General features: G+C 44.7%; 1 protein-coding gene and 1 pseudogene across 6 annotated transcripts; both read right to left on the reverse strand.

Annotated features, from left to right (window-relative positions):
• Window positions 1–1,387: 1,387 nt before the first annotated feature.
• Window positions 1,388–5,211, reverse strand: LOC129587939 (uncharacterized; annotated as a pseudogene).
• A 2,334-nt stretch (window positions 5,212–7,545) lies between these two features.
• LOC129587925 (uncharacterized) lies at window positions 7,546–16,552 on the reverse strand. 6 transcript variants are annotated; one of them, XM_055481895.1, is made up of 8 exons: window positions 15,883–16,552; window positions 15,652–15,671; window positions 15,262–15,336; window positions 15,071–15,181; window positions 13,952–14,783; window positions 8,991–9,102; window positions 8,040–8,762; window positions 7,546–7,947 (listed from the first exon to the last, which is right to left on the reverse strand). In XM_055481895.1, exons 5-8 carry the CDS (start codon window positions 14,775–14,777, stop codon window positions 7,824–7,826), a joined length of 1,785 nt encoding a protein of 594 aa, XP_055337870.1. In that variant the 5' UTR covers window positions 14,778–14,783; window positions 15,071–15,181; window positions 15,262–15,336; window positions 15,652–15,671; window positions 15,883–16,552; the 3' UTR covers window positions 7,546–7,823. The 6 variants fall into 6 exon arrangements, with proteins under 6 accessions (XP_055337870.1, XP_055337873.1, XP_055337868.1 ...); XM_055481898.1 differs by lacking the exon at window positions 15,652–15,671 and having other exon boundaries at window positions 16,274–16,552; XM_055481893.1 differs by lacking the exon at window positions 15,652–15,671.
• Window positions 16,553–17,418: the final 866 nt, after the last annotated feature.

Genomic DNA, 17,418 nt, shown 5'->3' on the forward strand with positions numbered 1-17,418 from the left:
CGTATAAAGTCGTTAGCCGTAAATCAAAGCTTAACTACGAGATCCAGTCTGTGCGTACTAAAAAACGTGGTAAAAACACTCTTGTTGTCCACGTAAAGAGACTAAAACTGTTCACGGAACCTCTGTCTGATTTGGATTTAATGGGTGACACTGATTCACAGTGGGACATTCCCGTCGAGGACGTGGATCCCGAGCTGCGCGTGGAAATTGAGCGGGACTGCGTCACCAAACCTCGTCGTCCTGCCAAGAAACCGGACGAGCTCGTCGACGAAACCGATCGCCCCGTTATCCGGACACTTCGTAACCGGACACTACGGGAACCCTCGCCGTAATGCCTTGCCTTAACGCTTGCTACTCTTCTTTTCATGTAACTTTTATATAGCGTTTTCCTTCATTACGGTCATCACATCGTTCACGTTTTGTTCCGTTCCTCAAAGTGATTGGTTTTCGCCGTGCTTCAAACTTAAGAACGGGAGTGCTGTGTGACGCATAGTCATGTATACAGTGTTGCTCTTCGGCGTAATCCGGCGTTTATGCAATTGTTGTGAACTATCTTCACGTAGCTATCTGTGTCTAAAGACGTCTGTTTTCTATGCTGATTTCTCAGCGCCATGATGAAGTTGTGATTGAGCAAATCATTATCTATCGTGTGCGGCTACAGTAAAGATCATTGATGGGATTTGGCGGTATTCTCCGTTACGTATAGTGTAGGAGAAACGATCATATATTATATTTATCTAACATTTTTGCCAATAATAAAAAAAACGTGACTTCGATTTTATAGCAAAACGTAAAAAATAATTTTTGAAGAAATTCAAGTGCTACCTTGGTGGACTTCGACCGAAATCGCTCGCCGGTGGTTTGTTTGTTTCCCGAATTTTGCCAAAACATAATTGCCCGCTTTTACAGTCATACCAACGGCAGCAAATGCCGGATCCGCTTTGACATTGCTCATGGGTTCTACACTCACGGCAGGTGAAGGATCTTCGAACCAGTAGATAATCCCGTAAAAGCTGGATTTATCAGACGGTTTTGCCATTGCGATTGTACGGTTAGGCAACAAAACGAAGTAATTGTGCAGAACCGCAAAATAAATTTGCTGAATGCTGTCTTTCGGCCAAGGTAATTCGGCGGCATTAAACCGTTTAGTACAGAGAGGCAGTGCGAGAGGGAGGCGGCACATAATTGCGGAGAAGGTGCACACAGACATCCATGGCGGATAAGTGAACGTGCTGACCAGTGCCATGATCAAACGGAGCTGCCCAGCAGAATTGCGTCTTTCTCTTGATACAGGTTGCTTAAAGACAAGGTACGTTTTCGGTAATGGTTAACGAATGAGGGAAGATTTTTCTCATCATCTGATTCTGTGAGACAAAGGTTAACCGGGTCAATCGCTGCAGCCTTTTCGTACGGCTCCAAAACCGTTGTGAATAGCGAAGCCTTTTCCTGCAAGTAAAAGTTAATTAATAGGCTTATTCCGGTAAAAATAAGAATTCTGGAGTAAGTCACCTGAAATGTAGTAATTTTTACGACTTTTTTGTTCTTCTGTTTGACAACGATAACCTCGATGGAATAGCTAACAATCGTGCTATGCGAGCAACCCATTTTTAAAACAAGCAGATGATCATAAGGAAATGCATGCTATAAATATTTGTGGCTCACGTTTTCAGTCCATTATTGTGGCGCGATCAACCACTGATAATACCGCGTTTTCTCCTTCCAAAATCACCACGAAAGGCTTGATCGATAACAGTTCCCCATACCCAAACATAAACGAACTGAAAAAACCATATATTTTCCTTAACGGCCTATCCCAGACTCATTATCAAAGTTTGTCATAATGCGATACGTGCCGGCAGTCTTCTTCGCTACATATCGTATATCCACTTCTTCATTCTCTCACAGTCAAAATATTTCCCCACACACACAGGTGCAGGCAGGGTTGGCACACAATTAGGCGCTTGATATGTATAAAATGTCCGGCGCCACTGGACACATTAGTATAAAAATACTCTGCGCTTCTACGTGTGGATTTTTTATACTCTGCGGTCCAAACACTGACTGTGCCGATTTCCGCGGTGTCCGTTGTGAACAACTGCGGCTCAGAGCAATCGTGCGCTGTGTCCAACTCTTCGTCGTACTTTTGTAATACAGAGTAAGCTTTCCATTTTGTGTTCCCAATTCCATATTCCACAAAGGTCACTTATAGGTAACCGTCTAAAAATATTTCCGCGCCCTACCGCCCGTCTAACCGCGCCCTACCGCGTGTCCGGGCACTCAAAAAATAACTCGCTAAATGTATATAAACCGGGTATGTATTATTTTAAAAAAAGGTATACCTCCTTCCGGTCATCATGCTTAGCAGTCTTTGTTCTTGCGGACCCGGCAGCATATTATGCAGCCGTCTCAGATTTTGCGAAACAAGAAGCTGTTGCATTAATGGAGCTATCACACTGCTTGTTCCATGACAATGGTTGCGGATCCACCCGTTTTTGTTCTCGAAACAGAACAGGCAGTAAGCCCATAATGGACCCCAGCTGTTGACCTTGTCGACAAGATGTGTAAGATAATGAAAATTTATTCCACAAATGTTTTCGCCTAATAAAAACAAGAAAATTACGTAAAATGTATCATTGTAGTTATTACTTATTCATACGAGTATAATGTTGTTGCCGCTAACATTCCAGGTTTTGTAAACTAGAAGAGTTTAAAATTTTAAAATTTACTTAACGTTCTTACCGTACAACTCTCTGGTGTCACTCACAAACTGATTCAACTGCACCTTAACAGGGTCCAGTTCAGCAACTGATATGCTCGTGCTGTTTAGTATTTTGTATGACAACACCAGCTTTTTAAAATGTTCATAACGCAAATCTGGCAGGATTCCTTTCAAACAGTAAATGGCATAGTGTTCCAAAAACATTTTGTATTCATTTGACTTCCATCTGTGGACGTCAATTTTTCGAGGCAGTCTACCAACATTGGGGGGAGGTTTAAACTGCAGAAGCTTGCTTTCTATCGCGGCAACCTATAAAAGGCATAATTGAAAAATGCATCTTTTTTATTGCTAAGAATTAATCAAGAAATGGTGCCGGTGGGTGGTTGAATTATATACTTGTGACTGGTGTTATTCAAAAGTATTCAAGTTTGTTAAATATTATTGAAACGTAAAAGCGCTTTTACGATAAAAATTTGTATACAGGAAATTGTCGGCAAAAATTTATCAGTTGTTGCAGAAGAAAATTGGCGGGCTGGTAGAGCCTGTTAGACAGTTCCGTCAAGACTATACTCATAAGGCATTCTTGTATACGTACTTTCAGTTTACCTAAGTTATACTTTACCAGCTCCTTTCAAATTGATGAGGTTTAATTAAACGTATTTGCGCTAGCTAGTACGTGCCTTTTCATCGCTCAGGTTATAAGAACATCCAGTGCCTTCGACCTGAATTGTCATTAGCTTTTTCACAACACCCGACGCTATGGCATGCATTTCGTCTATAAGAAATGCTCTTCCTAGATCGATTCCAGGAAGGCAAGCCAGCGGCGGATAGCCTTTCATGCCTTTTTCCTGTACAGTAAAATAAACCATTTATTTTCGTTGACCTGCTGAGCGACGAAATAATTCCCTTCGATCGTATTACCGGTATATTTTTTTCAATCGCTATTTTTGCGCACTCCATGATTTCGTCGTGGGTCCTTGGAGAAGGCTCTTCATCTTTTTTTGGCAAATAGCAGCGGCACTTTCCACCCCCAGCAGTGTCAACAGAGTATCCAGAAAGGTCACATAACGAAGAGGCGTTAAATCCCCCTGTTGACTTTAAATTCATAGCCGCGCTTTTGGCTGGTATATCAGCTGAAATTGCCGGGCAGTAAATGAAACACTTCTTTTTCCCATTTTTTTGTTGCTATTTCTAACCCTGCAAAAACTCAACGCGCAAATCTGTGACATTAAAAGCTTTTGTAGTGACAAAAATTTTTAATCAAAATATAACTTAATTATATATAGCAAATCGACTGAATATTGATATGGCTACAGAGTACCGCGGATCGCCCATAGCGCACAATATTCCTTCAAGTGTAGCGCTGGAGTACAGTTATGCAATTTTAAATTTATTATTCATTTGCCAATAAACATAGCAAAATAATTAATTTTAGATAGTGCAAATACCGTTAACGTTTATATCAATGATTTTGGCTGCCAGCTTTGCGATGATTGAATCTAAAGGTGGCTTTCCTTTTCCTTTCCATAAGGCGTAATTAATGATTTTATCGTTTTAGTACCGCCGATGAGCAGGAAGTTCGGCAATAACACCAAATACCGGCCAGGCAGATTTAGTTGCGCAGTTGAAAAAATCAATTCCGTCCGTATTAAGTATCAACGTCAGCAGCAGCGCGCTATTATCGATGTTTCTCTGCGCCCTAAATCGTTTATGGCATTCTTGGTAAGCAAGCCCGTCATGGATATCAGTTATGCGGTGTCGATAAATGGGCTCATCTGAATGCTCCGTCAAATTTTCCCCTTAATTAAGAGCACTTAACTGACTTGTTTTAATAAAATTTACATTACTTTTACTTTGCAGAATCACTTCCAGTTGTTTGTGCAACGGTGCTGTGACAAAAATTTCTTTTTCCGCGCTAGTGCTGAATAAAAACCATGTTGTGGTAGGACTGCTGGTAGGGCTAACTTGAAAACAAACTGTAGAACTGGTAAATTATAAATCATAATTCATATAACGAATTTTTAAATTAAAAGTCAAGGACATCAAATTATAGTAAATTTTTGTTTATAATAAAAATTGGCAATTCGTAAAAATTAATTAAGACATAAAATATTTAGTAATTTGCTTATTTAGATTACAAAATATTACGCGAAAAAAATTATTTTAAAAGTTTAAAAAAATCAAAATGAAAGGAGAAGTAAAATTAAGTTACCAGAATTCCGGGCACTTTTCGCCGTGAGAATTATTAACGCCACACGGTATGCATTTTATGTGGAGCACTGCATCTGAGATTCTGAAGTGGCTAAAGACTTCATTACTTTCTTCACGCTTTTTAATGGGGTGAAGTCTATTCCCATTTTAAGCAATTCCAAAATAACAGTCATTTGCCGCTCCGACAGCGAAAGGTGGATGAATAGCAGGCCCAGTAAAAGAGAAGCGATAGATGTATCGTTACATGTGGGCGGGTCTGCGCTCACATCTTTTCAAAATCGACATCCGGCATCTCACCAGAAATAAATTGGGAGTAATCGATCGGTGGCTCCATATCTGTAATATACAGCAAAACTGAACTACATGTATGTAATTCAAAATTTTTTCTGTTTCTTTAATTTTTAGTTAATTATTAACAGTAAGAATAAAACGTTGTATAAGCATAATGCAACTCTGTAAGCATAGGATATTCTACCCAAATGATATGCTATTGTGCATTGCTGTCTGACTGTACCTTCAGTGGACGGATGAGTTTAGTTAAGGCATACTAAAGAGCGCTATTTAAATTTTATTCTCCTTTTTGTAACAATTCGCAGATTTTCGATTTTATTGAACATACCTTCGCCAACCTCATTTGTAGCCGTTTCGGGGTGTGTGGTCAAATGAAAAGATCTTACATGCTTTCTAGCCACTTTCAACCGATGTTCTGAAGAGAATTCTTTAAAACACTGCTTGCAAGTGATCGCAAAGGCGGTCTTATTTAACAGTTTGTGACTTCATCGAAGTCATCTCGCGGTTTACACATGGGATGATCCATTGCCTGCATGATAATTTTGAAACCAGAAATAACAAATCGGATGGATGAAAGTAGGGAATTTCCACTGCTATAATATGATGTATTTATTAAAATCAAAGTTATGGCTTTCCAATGTCTGTCAGTAAGCCGGCATTACCGTGCTATGAAGTGAATAAATCTGAATGCGTTTCAAGTATGTCTACACAGACCAAATACTCAGGGTTTCTCTAATGCGGACACACAGCCAAATATTTCTAGGTCAAGAAAAGTGCAGAGAATGGCCAAGAATAAAAGCCCTTACATTTACTGTTTCACTGAAGCACTTGATTTTCACTTTTTCTTAGGCTCTTAATTTCCAGTTCATTTACAGCGCTAGTACGCACATACTATGCGCGTGTAACGTTCGTTCATAAGAACTCCCTTTTTCGGTGCATCGCCTTTCGCGACGGGTGGACAGTGCAGGGATCTAAGGGCGGGACGCTCCGCCTTCCTGAGTAGCTGATTTGCTGTTTCTGGGGATTTCCACCCCATTCACTTTCCTGCTGTTCTGACGGATCTGCAGTACAGTTGCACTGGCTGCAGATTCCGATTTCACCAGTTGGTGGTTTTGTGGTGTGGCGGCAACATCGCCGATAAAGTCGATGTTTCCGGGTCGTCTGTCGAGGATACGCGTGGCGCCCATACGGTCCCGCGTTATACCATTTACAATTACAGTTCGTTTGCGCCCGGAATTACGCAGTATTTGATATAATGAAATTTGAAGTGGAAGAAGATAACGTTGACTTCCGTTGGCAATCACAAATTGAATTAATGAACAAATTATGATTATGACTGCTGGCAGCGTCCCAAAGCTCCTTTCCGAAGAAGCCACATTCCTTGTGCCAGTCGCAGGAGAAAGAGCGGACGACTCCGCGCTGCTGACGACCGTGTGGCCGCTGTGCCATTCCAACAGTCTCCGTTGTCCGGAGGAATCCCGCATTCGTGGTTCGTCGCGGGGCTGGTGACGGTGACCGACGCGGTGCTGGGCGACGTGGGCGCCCACACGGGGACCAGCTGCGGGGCACTGGCATATACTGGGTTTGTTTAACAGCTCCTTTATCTGCAGGTCCCTGTCCGTATCCGGCCCCGAGGGCAGCGGCAGGACGCCCACGCTCACCAGGTCTACATTGCACAGACAGTTAATAGCGTACAGATCCACCACCGGCGCCGAGGCATTGGGTCTCGGTCGGTAGTTGACATTGCTGCAGACGAACGTCGGTTCACCGAAACCAGCCGGTCCGACGCTAATGGTCAGCCGCGAGGAGATACTGCGCGACTCGTCGGTCTGCGGGAGGGCCTGGTAATAGACGGACTGGTTGGCGGGCGAGCGGTGGTGCCCTGGCGGTAACAGTTGCCGAAGCGGTCCCGCCCCACGACACTGCCGTTGAGGTAGGGCCCCAGGTAGACTCAAGTGGTTGTTCGCGGCGCACAAGCAACGGCTGATCCATTGCAAGCTTTGGATGGCGTAACATCGCCGCCCGTTTGTCCTACGGCTGCAAACTGCTAATTTTTTACTATAAATTGTTCGCGTGATAAATAAAATGCCTTTTCCGTCGAAAAGGCCCTGCGATGAAATGTCTCGCTGCGTGATGCCCTGTCAGCTCAAATTCTCCGCGCTGCGAGATGACCTTGTCTGCGACCACATGTCCAGTGATTGTTGTTCACAGTGAAACGTGGCTGCTGATCAGTTTGAAGTTGACTGTTGTCGTCAACGTCGCTTGACAGAAATTGCTTTATTTGTATAAAAGCAAAAAGCTAAAAAAGAAAACCAAAAGGCGGGAACGAGAACATTACACGATACTCCGAGTAGCAAGCGACGCAATGATGCAAACCTTAAAGAAAACCGTACAAAAACTTGTAATCCATGCATAAGATTCAAGAAGATCACGTGATATGTTTTCACAGAAATGTTATATCGAGACATGGAGTTACATTCATAGTTGCAGTTTGACACTGTTCGCGCTAGAAGTATTCCGCGTTAAGATTCAGTTTTTAAATACGGCAGAAAATTTTATCCACAGCAGAGCGTGATGGTCGACAAAGGACGTGCTGCTGGTCTCACACAGCGAACACTTCGTTGATGCCGTAGATGGCCAGTTTGCTCAGCGTGGAAACATCAACGGCCCGTAAGTCAATATCCTCCCACGATCGCGGGCTGCCGTCGGCATGGAAGCCACTGAACCTGCAAAGCATGGGCGAATTTCACCTTACGAAGAAACGGATCAGCTGGCGATTTAAACTGATGTGCGGATGCACTGAATAAAGCCAACGTACACGAGAAGATAGTTGCGAACGGGCTGCCACTCTTCCGGGTAGGCCAGAGTCACCACCCAACGCGCATGCACCGCCGCGACCTTTGCCAGCATCTCCGCGGTGACCGGCGGAAAGCAGTCGTTGACGGCGCACATGAAGCGACTGGCCATGTGCATTCGGCCGTCGCTGCATCGCAGAAGGAGCCGCGGAATGCGGATCTCCAGCTTGTCGATGGCCAGTTCGTGCGACTCCCATGTCAGGTCCTTCATGAATCTTAGTTCGTGTTCGGGCAGGCAGCGCAGGACACCTTGAAAGTTTAAGTACCGGAACAACCGAAACGTTGGCAGGCCGAACAGTCTGGACACTTTCCAGTTGTACAGCGCCACGACTTCGCAGACGTGCTTGCACTCCGTTGGGACATAGGTTGCCGGGTGCTTCAGCCGGTGCTCCCTCTGTCCCGCCATCGTTACGTCTCCGGAGACGATCTGGCCTTTGAAAACGATCAACGGCAGTCGGATTTTCATGATTTTTAGCAACGGCCTAATAAATAGCCCGTACAACGGGGGAAAAACGTTGAGGAAGGTGAGGCTGATCGTGGTGGAATGGATCGAGCGGCAGAGCAGCGCCGCCAGTTTGAAGCAGTGGTTGCTGTGCTCTTGCAGCCGGTAGCAGTTTTCCATGTTGATGCTGATGTGCAGTGTCATCTGCGCACTGCTCAGCAGCAACTGCCACAGAGCGCACACCCTGCGGAGGAGCGACGGTGTTAGACAACAAACCGGACACAATCAGAACAACCACCGCGCTTTTTTTCCGACTTCAGTCATTGCCGGACGGTCTCGCCCGGTCAAATGGCGCACAAGAGTTCTTCCCACAAGTTGACTATGGATGCCCTCATTGCGCGAATTAGTTGAACCGAAGACAAAGCTTTTCGGCAGCTCGGCAGAACTAAACAAGCCCTCCAACAATGCTTACCGTTTGGCCGTCATTTGTGATTGCAGATCCAGATGTGCCAGGACGCCGCTCATGAGCCACGGCGTCAGCTGACCGATGTGGGCGGCCGACTGCATCGCATCGTTTTCCCAACCTGCAGAACGATCACAGCATCACAGCTAAACTGCGAATCATTAACTATTAATTGAATTATTCATTAACTTGTTGAACAATATTCGGAGGATAACTCTCGGCAAAACGTTAAGCAGTGTTCTTGTCAGTATTAGATAACCGGCCGTTACTATTTGGGCACATTCTACACGCCCATATGCCCGACCTCCTCATAAGTCATAACACTGTGACGGGCCTGAACGCGATCACGTTGCAATTGCACGTACGTTAGCGCCCTGAAACAACAGAACAACACTCTAACTCCAACCCGTTGCGGTTTAAGTTCTCCAGCCCGGAATCCCCGACAGCTTTATGAGGAAGTGCAAACATGTACAGACTGTAAGGGCTAAGTGCCGGTAATGTAGTACTCTTCGGCTTAGCAGCTGAAACAGAATGCATCTAGCACCTGTCGTGCAGCAGTGGGCGAAGCAGACCAAGGGCTAAGTGCCGGTAATGTAGTACTCTTCGGCTTAACAGCTGAAACAGAATGCATCTAGCACCTGTCGTGCAGCAGTGGGCGAAGCAGACCAAGGGCTAAGTGCCGGTAATGTAGTACTCTTCGGCTTAACAGCTGAAACAGAATGCATCTAGCACCTGTCGTGCAGCAGTGGGCGAAGCAGACCAGAAGTGAGCCTCCGACTGACAACGCCAGAAAGTTTCAGACCGCATGGGATCGTCCGGCGATCCCATGCGGTCTGCGACTAGCCGCAACCACCGAAACGAATAAAGCAGTGCTGCTGGCTGCCTTAAACCGGGACTCTGGCGCTTGGCTTAATGCTCTCCCTGCACCAAGTCTCCATACATTCTTACGTGACGATGAAGATAGAATCAGCGTCGCACTACGGTTCGGCCTTCATGTTGTTGAGGAGCACAACTGTTTGAATTGTGCCAGTCACGTGGAAACTAATGGCCACCATGGGCTGTCATGTTCAAGCAGCAAAGAACGATAGTCCCGGCATCTCGAGTTGAATAACGAAACGAAACGTGTCTGGGAAACCGCGGGTTTTCCTTGCCAGATGGAGCCATCCGGATTGTCAGACAAGACTAATCAGCGCCCGGACGGCATGACGCTGATACCCGTGCGTGATGGGAAAGCGGTAGTCTGGGATGCTACCTGTTGGGACACCGTGGCTATGTCGCACGTGAAAGCCAGCTCGAAGAAATCAGGCAGCGTGGCACAGCTAGCAGAAGACTTTAAGCGGCGGAAGTACGGATTGGTAGAGGATATGGGATGCATGTTCTACCCTCTCGCAATAGAAACGTTTGGAACATTCTGGGCCTGCCTTTGCTGAGATGATACGCTTCGTCGGTGGGAAAATCCGCGATTTAACCGGCGAATCTCGATCCACTGTCTTCCTTAGACGACGTTTCAGTCTCGCTGTTGTTAGAGGAAATGCGGCCGCTGTCTTGGGTACATTAAATGCACGATCGAAAGTTGGAAATGACAGTAATGATTTTGATTGTTTCTTCAATGTGTAAATTCGGAATCTTTAATAGTATCGACCAGCGCAGCCTTGCTGTTCTGTTAATAGGCTATTGCCCGAATAAAGGAAAAAAACAGAATGATAGCTGTTATACTCGTAGTACGAGTCCCCGTACTGGCCGTACTTATCATAAGGTTATTACAGCCCTATGGCGCTATAAGGTTTCTTACTTACCTACCTGTTTGATGCCCAGAGGGCGAAACGAAGCATAATCATTAAATTCGGAATCTGAACGGATCACTTACAAATAGGTATACAAAATTGTTAGCGCCGTTAGCTGGTCCAGTAAGCGGGTACCAACTGATCTCATTCGTAACAGGAAGTATTCATCGACTGTCTACACCCGACTGTACTCGGCAGCTCGCATCAGGCAAAAAAAAAATTTCTGACAAGTTAGTCGAGAGAGCCAAGTTTGTCCGCGTCCTACGTTTTAGCACCGCTTCGGTCCTTTTCACTATTATTGACGCCGGTGTCGCCTGCGAGCACGGAGGATGCGCTACGACGGGGTTTGCGTGTGGAAGCCGACTACTGTACGATACTTCTTGAACATGTTGTACAAGCTTGTCCGGTAATTTACAATCATCGTAAAGGTACCGCTAGCGCAAAGTTGCGTTAATGACGATGTCCACTTCACTACATTCGTCAAAATTTCCTAAATGCGCTTCGCACTCCGCCGTTAGATTGTCGTTTACTGCACCGAACATTTTCCAGCCACCTTCCGCCAGGCATTTACTATTATTCTCGTTAACTTATCTGGCGTGCACCAAGCCACCAACCAGCCAGCGAAAAGCATGCTATGTGTTAGTCAGTGTAGCGTGGCGCACCGTACTACGTAGTACGTAGTGAAAATGAATGTGTTTTAGGTTGTCCCGATTTCAAAGTGAATCTTTATCTCGCTATGGTACGGTTGATCAACCGCACGATGTGGCTGTATGCAGTGGACACGCCTACAGATACGGTATGCGAAGCCGCCTCGCGAGGTGGAGTTGCTGTATCGCAACGAGATTCGCTACGAATTCGGGACGAGGCCTTAGTCTGTATATGCGTTTCTTAGTACTCGACTATTATACCAATTTCCTTAAGTAATAATACAATGGCACAATGCATATAGCTCAGCTGTAAGTACAAGCTTACTTTGTTGTGTTTGCACATGCTTTCGTCTCAGTTATTATTGAAATTTGCATGAATATCTCCTGTCGGAAATATCCTAAATGTATCACAGACACAGCAAGTAGCGCGTAAATTCACGTAAAAATTATATGTTCTGAAATTCTTGCGTTTTCCGCAACGAAATTTCGAGCATAAACTACGTAAAAACTAGAAACCGAAGGTCGTTTTTGCTCGCTTCCGCGATATAAATCGAAGCTTAGTGCCGGCTTTTGTTACGCGGCCTTCTACTAAAGGGAAATGGCCCGGTACATAGCGTAGAAACTGGGATACATACACTCAAACTTTCGATTTCGCGCACTCCGAATCACTTTTTTGCATTACTTCTACAGTACTTTACGTCATTCCAAAGCTACATGATTCGCGTACATTGTTCTGAAAACGGTTTGCGCGCGCAACACCCGGTTGCCGAGATTTTTTTAACTATTTTACTATTTTTTTACTATTTAGAAGGACTGCAACTCCGAGATGAGCGTCCCACGTAAAGTATTTAAGGGATTTAGCCCGGTACATGGTATCAGATTCGTACATGCACGAAAACTTTCATTTTTGCGCACTCCGAAACACTTCTTTGCCTTGTTTTATGACATTCTGTAGCCAGATAATTTGTATACATAGGCGTAAAAGCCGTTTGCGCGTGCAACATCCGGTTCGGGAGTGATGGCTATTCGAAAATTCCAAAAAGTTTAAATGCATTCAGGTGTACCTAAAGTCCCATTATGGACCGATCTCCTTTAAATGTTGTACATAAGTGCACATATCCATGGAGATCGTTTTGTTACCGAACCACAGTTCTAGCATGTTTTTCAAATTTTAAAACGAATTTTATTATACTTGTATTTGAAATTCATTTTTATACAGCGGGGCCGTATGGGTGCCACGCGTATCCTCGACAGCGAAACAGCGGTGAACCCGGATGAGGCTTTAATGCCGAATCTGACATGCGCACCGTGGCGCAGCACACACCAGACTAACAAGGAAGGACTCTGCAGCCAGTGCAACTGTGCTGCAGATCCGTCAAAACAGCGCATAAATGTGCGGGGTGGAAATCCCCAGAAACAGCGAACTGCTACTCAGGAGGGCGGAGCGTCCCGCCCTTGCATTTTAAAATTTGAAAAAAATGGTGCAACTCTGGTTCGGTGCCAAAACGATCTCCATGGATATGTGCATTTATGTGCAAAATTTAAAGGAGATCGGTCTATAATGAGACTTTTGGTACACCTGAATGCATTTAAACTTTCTGGAATTTTATAACAAACAGCCATAACTCCCGAACCGGATGTTGCGGGCGCAAACGGGTTCGCGCCTGTGCATACAAATCACCTAGCTATATAATTTCATAAAACAAAACAACAATGTGTTTGGGAGTGCGCGAAAGTTAATGTTTTCGTGCATGTGCCCAAATTCGGTACCGGGCCAAAGCCCTTAACGCCTCTGTGATTCTTTTTGCGGTACATTGCGCAGGCGGTGAAGCAGAATGTGACCTTTCAGAATTCTGTATGTCGACTCTTACTTACGCACTTAGTAATCTGTTAACCCTTTATATGAGGATTGACTACCTATATACTGAAAACATTTTAAAGAATTATGCAGTTGAAACATCGCTTATTAAATGTGCCACATTTTATGCGGCATCTGCCAAATTTTATCGTTTGCCAGGCGCCAGTATCTCCAGGTTTTATCGCTCGTTATGTCACTGACAGTGCTACTGACAGATGCTAGTGCCACGTTTTACTCCCCTCGCTATTAACTACTGCTTCATTGGAGCCATGGCACCTGGGCCATGGCACCTTGACACTTGGGCCACCTATGGATTCCGAAGAAATTCCAAGAAAACCTATGGATTCTGAAGAAATTTCAAAAAAAACCTACGGAGCCTAAAAACTAGGAAGCCCAAGAAACCCATAATCCAAGAAACCGAAATGCATGGTGGCCCAAAATGTCCGAAGTGACAGGACACCCTTTCATCGCATGAGTCGCCGCATGATGGCATTTGCCATTCCCACGCTTGAGAGAACTACTGACGCACTGCCGCAGATACTCCTAAACACTGCGAAATGCTATGCTAGGATTCTGTTTGTATACCACCAGCAATAAAACAATTGCAGTTTTCTGTTTTTTTGCTGGCACCCACAGATTCGTTTTGCTCTTTGCATCTGTTTGCTTTTGAATGTAACTAACCGTCTGCGCAGGAGATATCCTCGCTGGCTCGAAACTGTCCGCAACCGATGGCCGGTAGAGTATCCCGACTGGCCAGATGCGTGTCCAGCACTTGCAACAGGGCCGGCGCCGTGATCCCCGGCGGGTCCCAACGCTGTTGGGCGACGTTGATGGTGATGAACATACAGCCATCCCGCTCGATGCGCAGATGAAAGCGACAACGGTCGGTCAGATCAAGCAACCCATCGTTGCTATCAAAAGCATTGCGGAAGTGTTTGATGATGCGGAATTTATCGGAGGCATCGCGCAGGGCACTGGATGCGCGGGCGAAGGGAATAAAGTATTTGGAATAGATAATCCCGCTACGGCGCTCCAGCAGGGGCGGATCACTGGGCGGCAAGCAAAAGGCCACTTGACCCATCTCCACAACTTCCACCGAAGCGGCTGTTGCTTGGACACTGCTGATGGGCGCCGCGGATTTGATGCAGAACATGTCACAGTTGTTGCAGCTAGTAAGGTGACCCAAGAGGACGGTCGCGCGGAAGCGCAACGGGCCGTCGTCTTCATCGCGCAGTGCCACGTACGCCGGGACGTTCTCGGAACCGTTCTCTTCGGGCTCCTCGTCATAGAACGGCAGCGGCCAGACGCTGCCCATGTGTATCCATCGCGCGTTGGCCTTTGTGGAGTCGAAATGGATGAAGGCGCGGTCGCCGTCCATATCCTGAATATATCCCAGCCACCACGAGCCATCGGGATTACGGACGACGACCGTGTTCTGGTAGCTCATCTGGTTGGCATCCACCAGCAACGGCCGATACCGCGGCATCGATCCCTGAGGCGAATCCATACTGACCTATAAGTCATTGATTATATGTTATAACTTCACATCAATCCGTGGGGATAAGCCCTCTATTTACTGAGTATTATTATTGTGTTTCATACGATGAGGCGCACAGTAGTATTTCCTTGTTTTATTATCAACCCTACGGGGCGGACGGGCAGACCGACTCCTAGCCTTGATTTGTACTGAATCGAACTGCACAGTTTGAAGTGTTCATGGTTAAAATGACCGAATCGCATAATGCGGGCTACACTAGATCAGTTTATTAAGTGCTATTATTAAGTGTGAGTATTAAGTACCGGGCCAAATCCCTTAATGGTGCACTGGAGTCCCACCTCCCACCGGAGAGAGAAGACGGATAAATGGCATTCCGGGCCAGCTGGCGCGAAAAACGGGACTAACGTTGCACGCTGAAAATTACAATAAAAAGTGTAGAAAAGTGGCTTTTTTAAATTACGTTTTTACGATTTTCCTAGAATTACATATACACCTTTTCCGACTTGGTCGGCGCAACTGACGCCAGGCTGTGCGCCACTCCCCGCGAAAAAGCTGAAGACGGACCTTCCTATATTTGTAAATTCCAAGGAATAATTTGTATCCAGATATTTTGGCTCAGATGGTAAATTCGCGAACGAACATTGTCAACGCAAAAAGAACGCAAAAAAACGGAAAGAAAAAAATAATTTTTCAATCACTTTGGTGATATCTAAAAGCTTCGTGTTTATGTATTTATGCGTTAATGAATTGATGCAAGATCGCAAAATGAAGCTATATGCCGTTTTTTGCTTCGCATTCATTTATTTATGCAAATTAACCCTTCGGATACTATGCACGGTCCTATAAAAGCTTTATTTATGCCTTATGCAGTAGCAGTTCGCACCTGGCCGCACAGGTAGGTATCTGCAACCATTTCTTCTCGTTAGAAAACGAAAGAAATTGTTCCATAAACATTTTTTTAAAAATTACTATTTTTAAAGTTCCCTTCGCTAGTCTGCGACGGACTGTTTTCGCTGACTGCCAAACAGCCAAGGAAAAGCCATTAAATTTTATTTTTTTACCAGTTTGAGCAGTGTGCACAGCCGAAGTTCAGGTCTGGATTGAGCCGACTTACTGGTTTATTAATAGTCAATTTTAGAACAGCCTTTCCAGAATCACCCGTCTAATGAATATTTTTTAGCACCAGGACGGGGATAACCCAATGCATTCCTCGTGCTCCTTCACTCGTCCGTTTCATTCGAATTTCCAACATCAGAAAAATTAACGACAAGCAATGAGAAACGGGTTTTGTGATTCAAACAATTCAACGCAGTTCAGTAACACTTCCGAAATTAATGAATCCTTAGTCTGTGATTAAAAGAGAAAGGTATCTCGGTGAGAGTAAGCTGTAAAACCGAAGGATTTATTTAGCCGTTCGGGTATTCGGTATTCGGAAATACTTGCCCGAACTACCTATCCAAAATATTTATAATTCCATGAAACCCAGAGAAAATACAAGTACTCACTCAATTCTAATTATAGCGTGCGATGATAATCAAGAAACTTTCAAAAAAATGTCTGCTTCCAAAAACGCAAACGGCTTGGAAGAACTTGAAAAAGTCGCGATATAAAATAACTCGTGCGATCAGTGATCATGTGTAAATCTTACACTAGAAAGGGTAGCGCATCGCATGATAATTATGTACACAGTATATTATTGATTTATACGCACACGAAGAGACTAAATAAGATAAATTATATTATACAGGAATGCTAAGGGAGACATGGTGTATTCGGATGCACTAGTGCTGTTTCCTATTAAAATCACTGAGCTACGGCAGCATTGGAGTGCTCAGTGTCAGAGAGATAGAGCGTACAGCACGGAGAGCACGAGGTAGAGTTTACCCGTAACGCCATTTGCGTAACGCGCTGTGCGGCTGCGGGTGGCCTGCGTTAGTAAGATGTTTTGCCGTAGACCGCGGTTTTGCATTGTGACATAATTATGTATTACTGTAGCTGTATCAAATTATGAGATCTTAGTGAAGTTATACTGCAGAATGTGAACATTTCACTGGTGCTAGTGAAACGGGACACATCTGAATGTGTACTTTTACGAATTTTCCAGTCTTAACCGCGATTTTCCAGTTGTATATCAGTATAGTCAGTTTAAAACGTGCCGGGACAAACCCTTGCTGTTATGGGCCTACGATGACTTCCCGGCGCACCTTAGGCGCACGGCTGCCAACCGCCACAAAGTACCATCCTGGCGAGAATCGTCAATGACTTTAATAATCGTCAATGACTTTAGTAATCGTCAATTAACCCACGCACTCCACTAGCGACAGCTTACCAGTAAAGTCGAAATCAGCGCAAAGTATTGACCAAAATACGAGACTATACCACCTTGTAGTATAAAATCTGTAGTATTAAATTTTGGAGAAATTTTTTATTTTCCGGTAAGTATTACTAGTTTTGTGAAATAATCATCCAAAGTAAGTATGGGAGTAAGTCGTTGTAATATACTGCGTAGTACGTACTAATATCTGGAAAGTACAAGGATATTATAGGAGCAGCAGGTCCTGCTAGTAGGCATACGAGTATAGTAGGTCATACATAATCGCTGGCACAGATAACTGATGCTACCTGATATCAGTTTTACATAACTGAACAA

The sequence above is a fragment of the Paramacrobiotus metropolitanus genome, unplaced genomic scaffold (genome assembly GCF_019649055.1).
Source record: "Paramacrobiotus metropolitanus isolate TYO unplaced genomic scaffold, Prichtersi_v1.0 Parri_scaffold0000027, whole genome shotgun sequence".
NCBI classification, from domain to species: domain Eukaryota; kingdom Metazoa; phylum Tardigrada; class Eutardigrada; order Parachela; family Macrobiotidae; genus Paramacrobiotus; species Paramacrobiotus metropolitanus.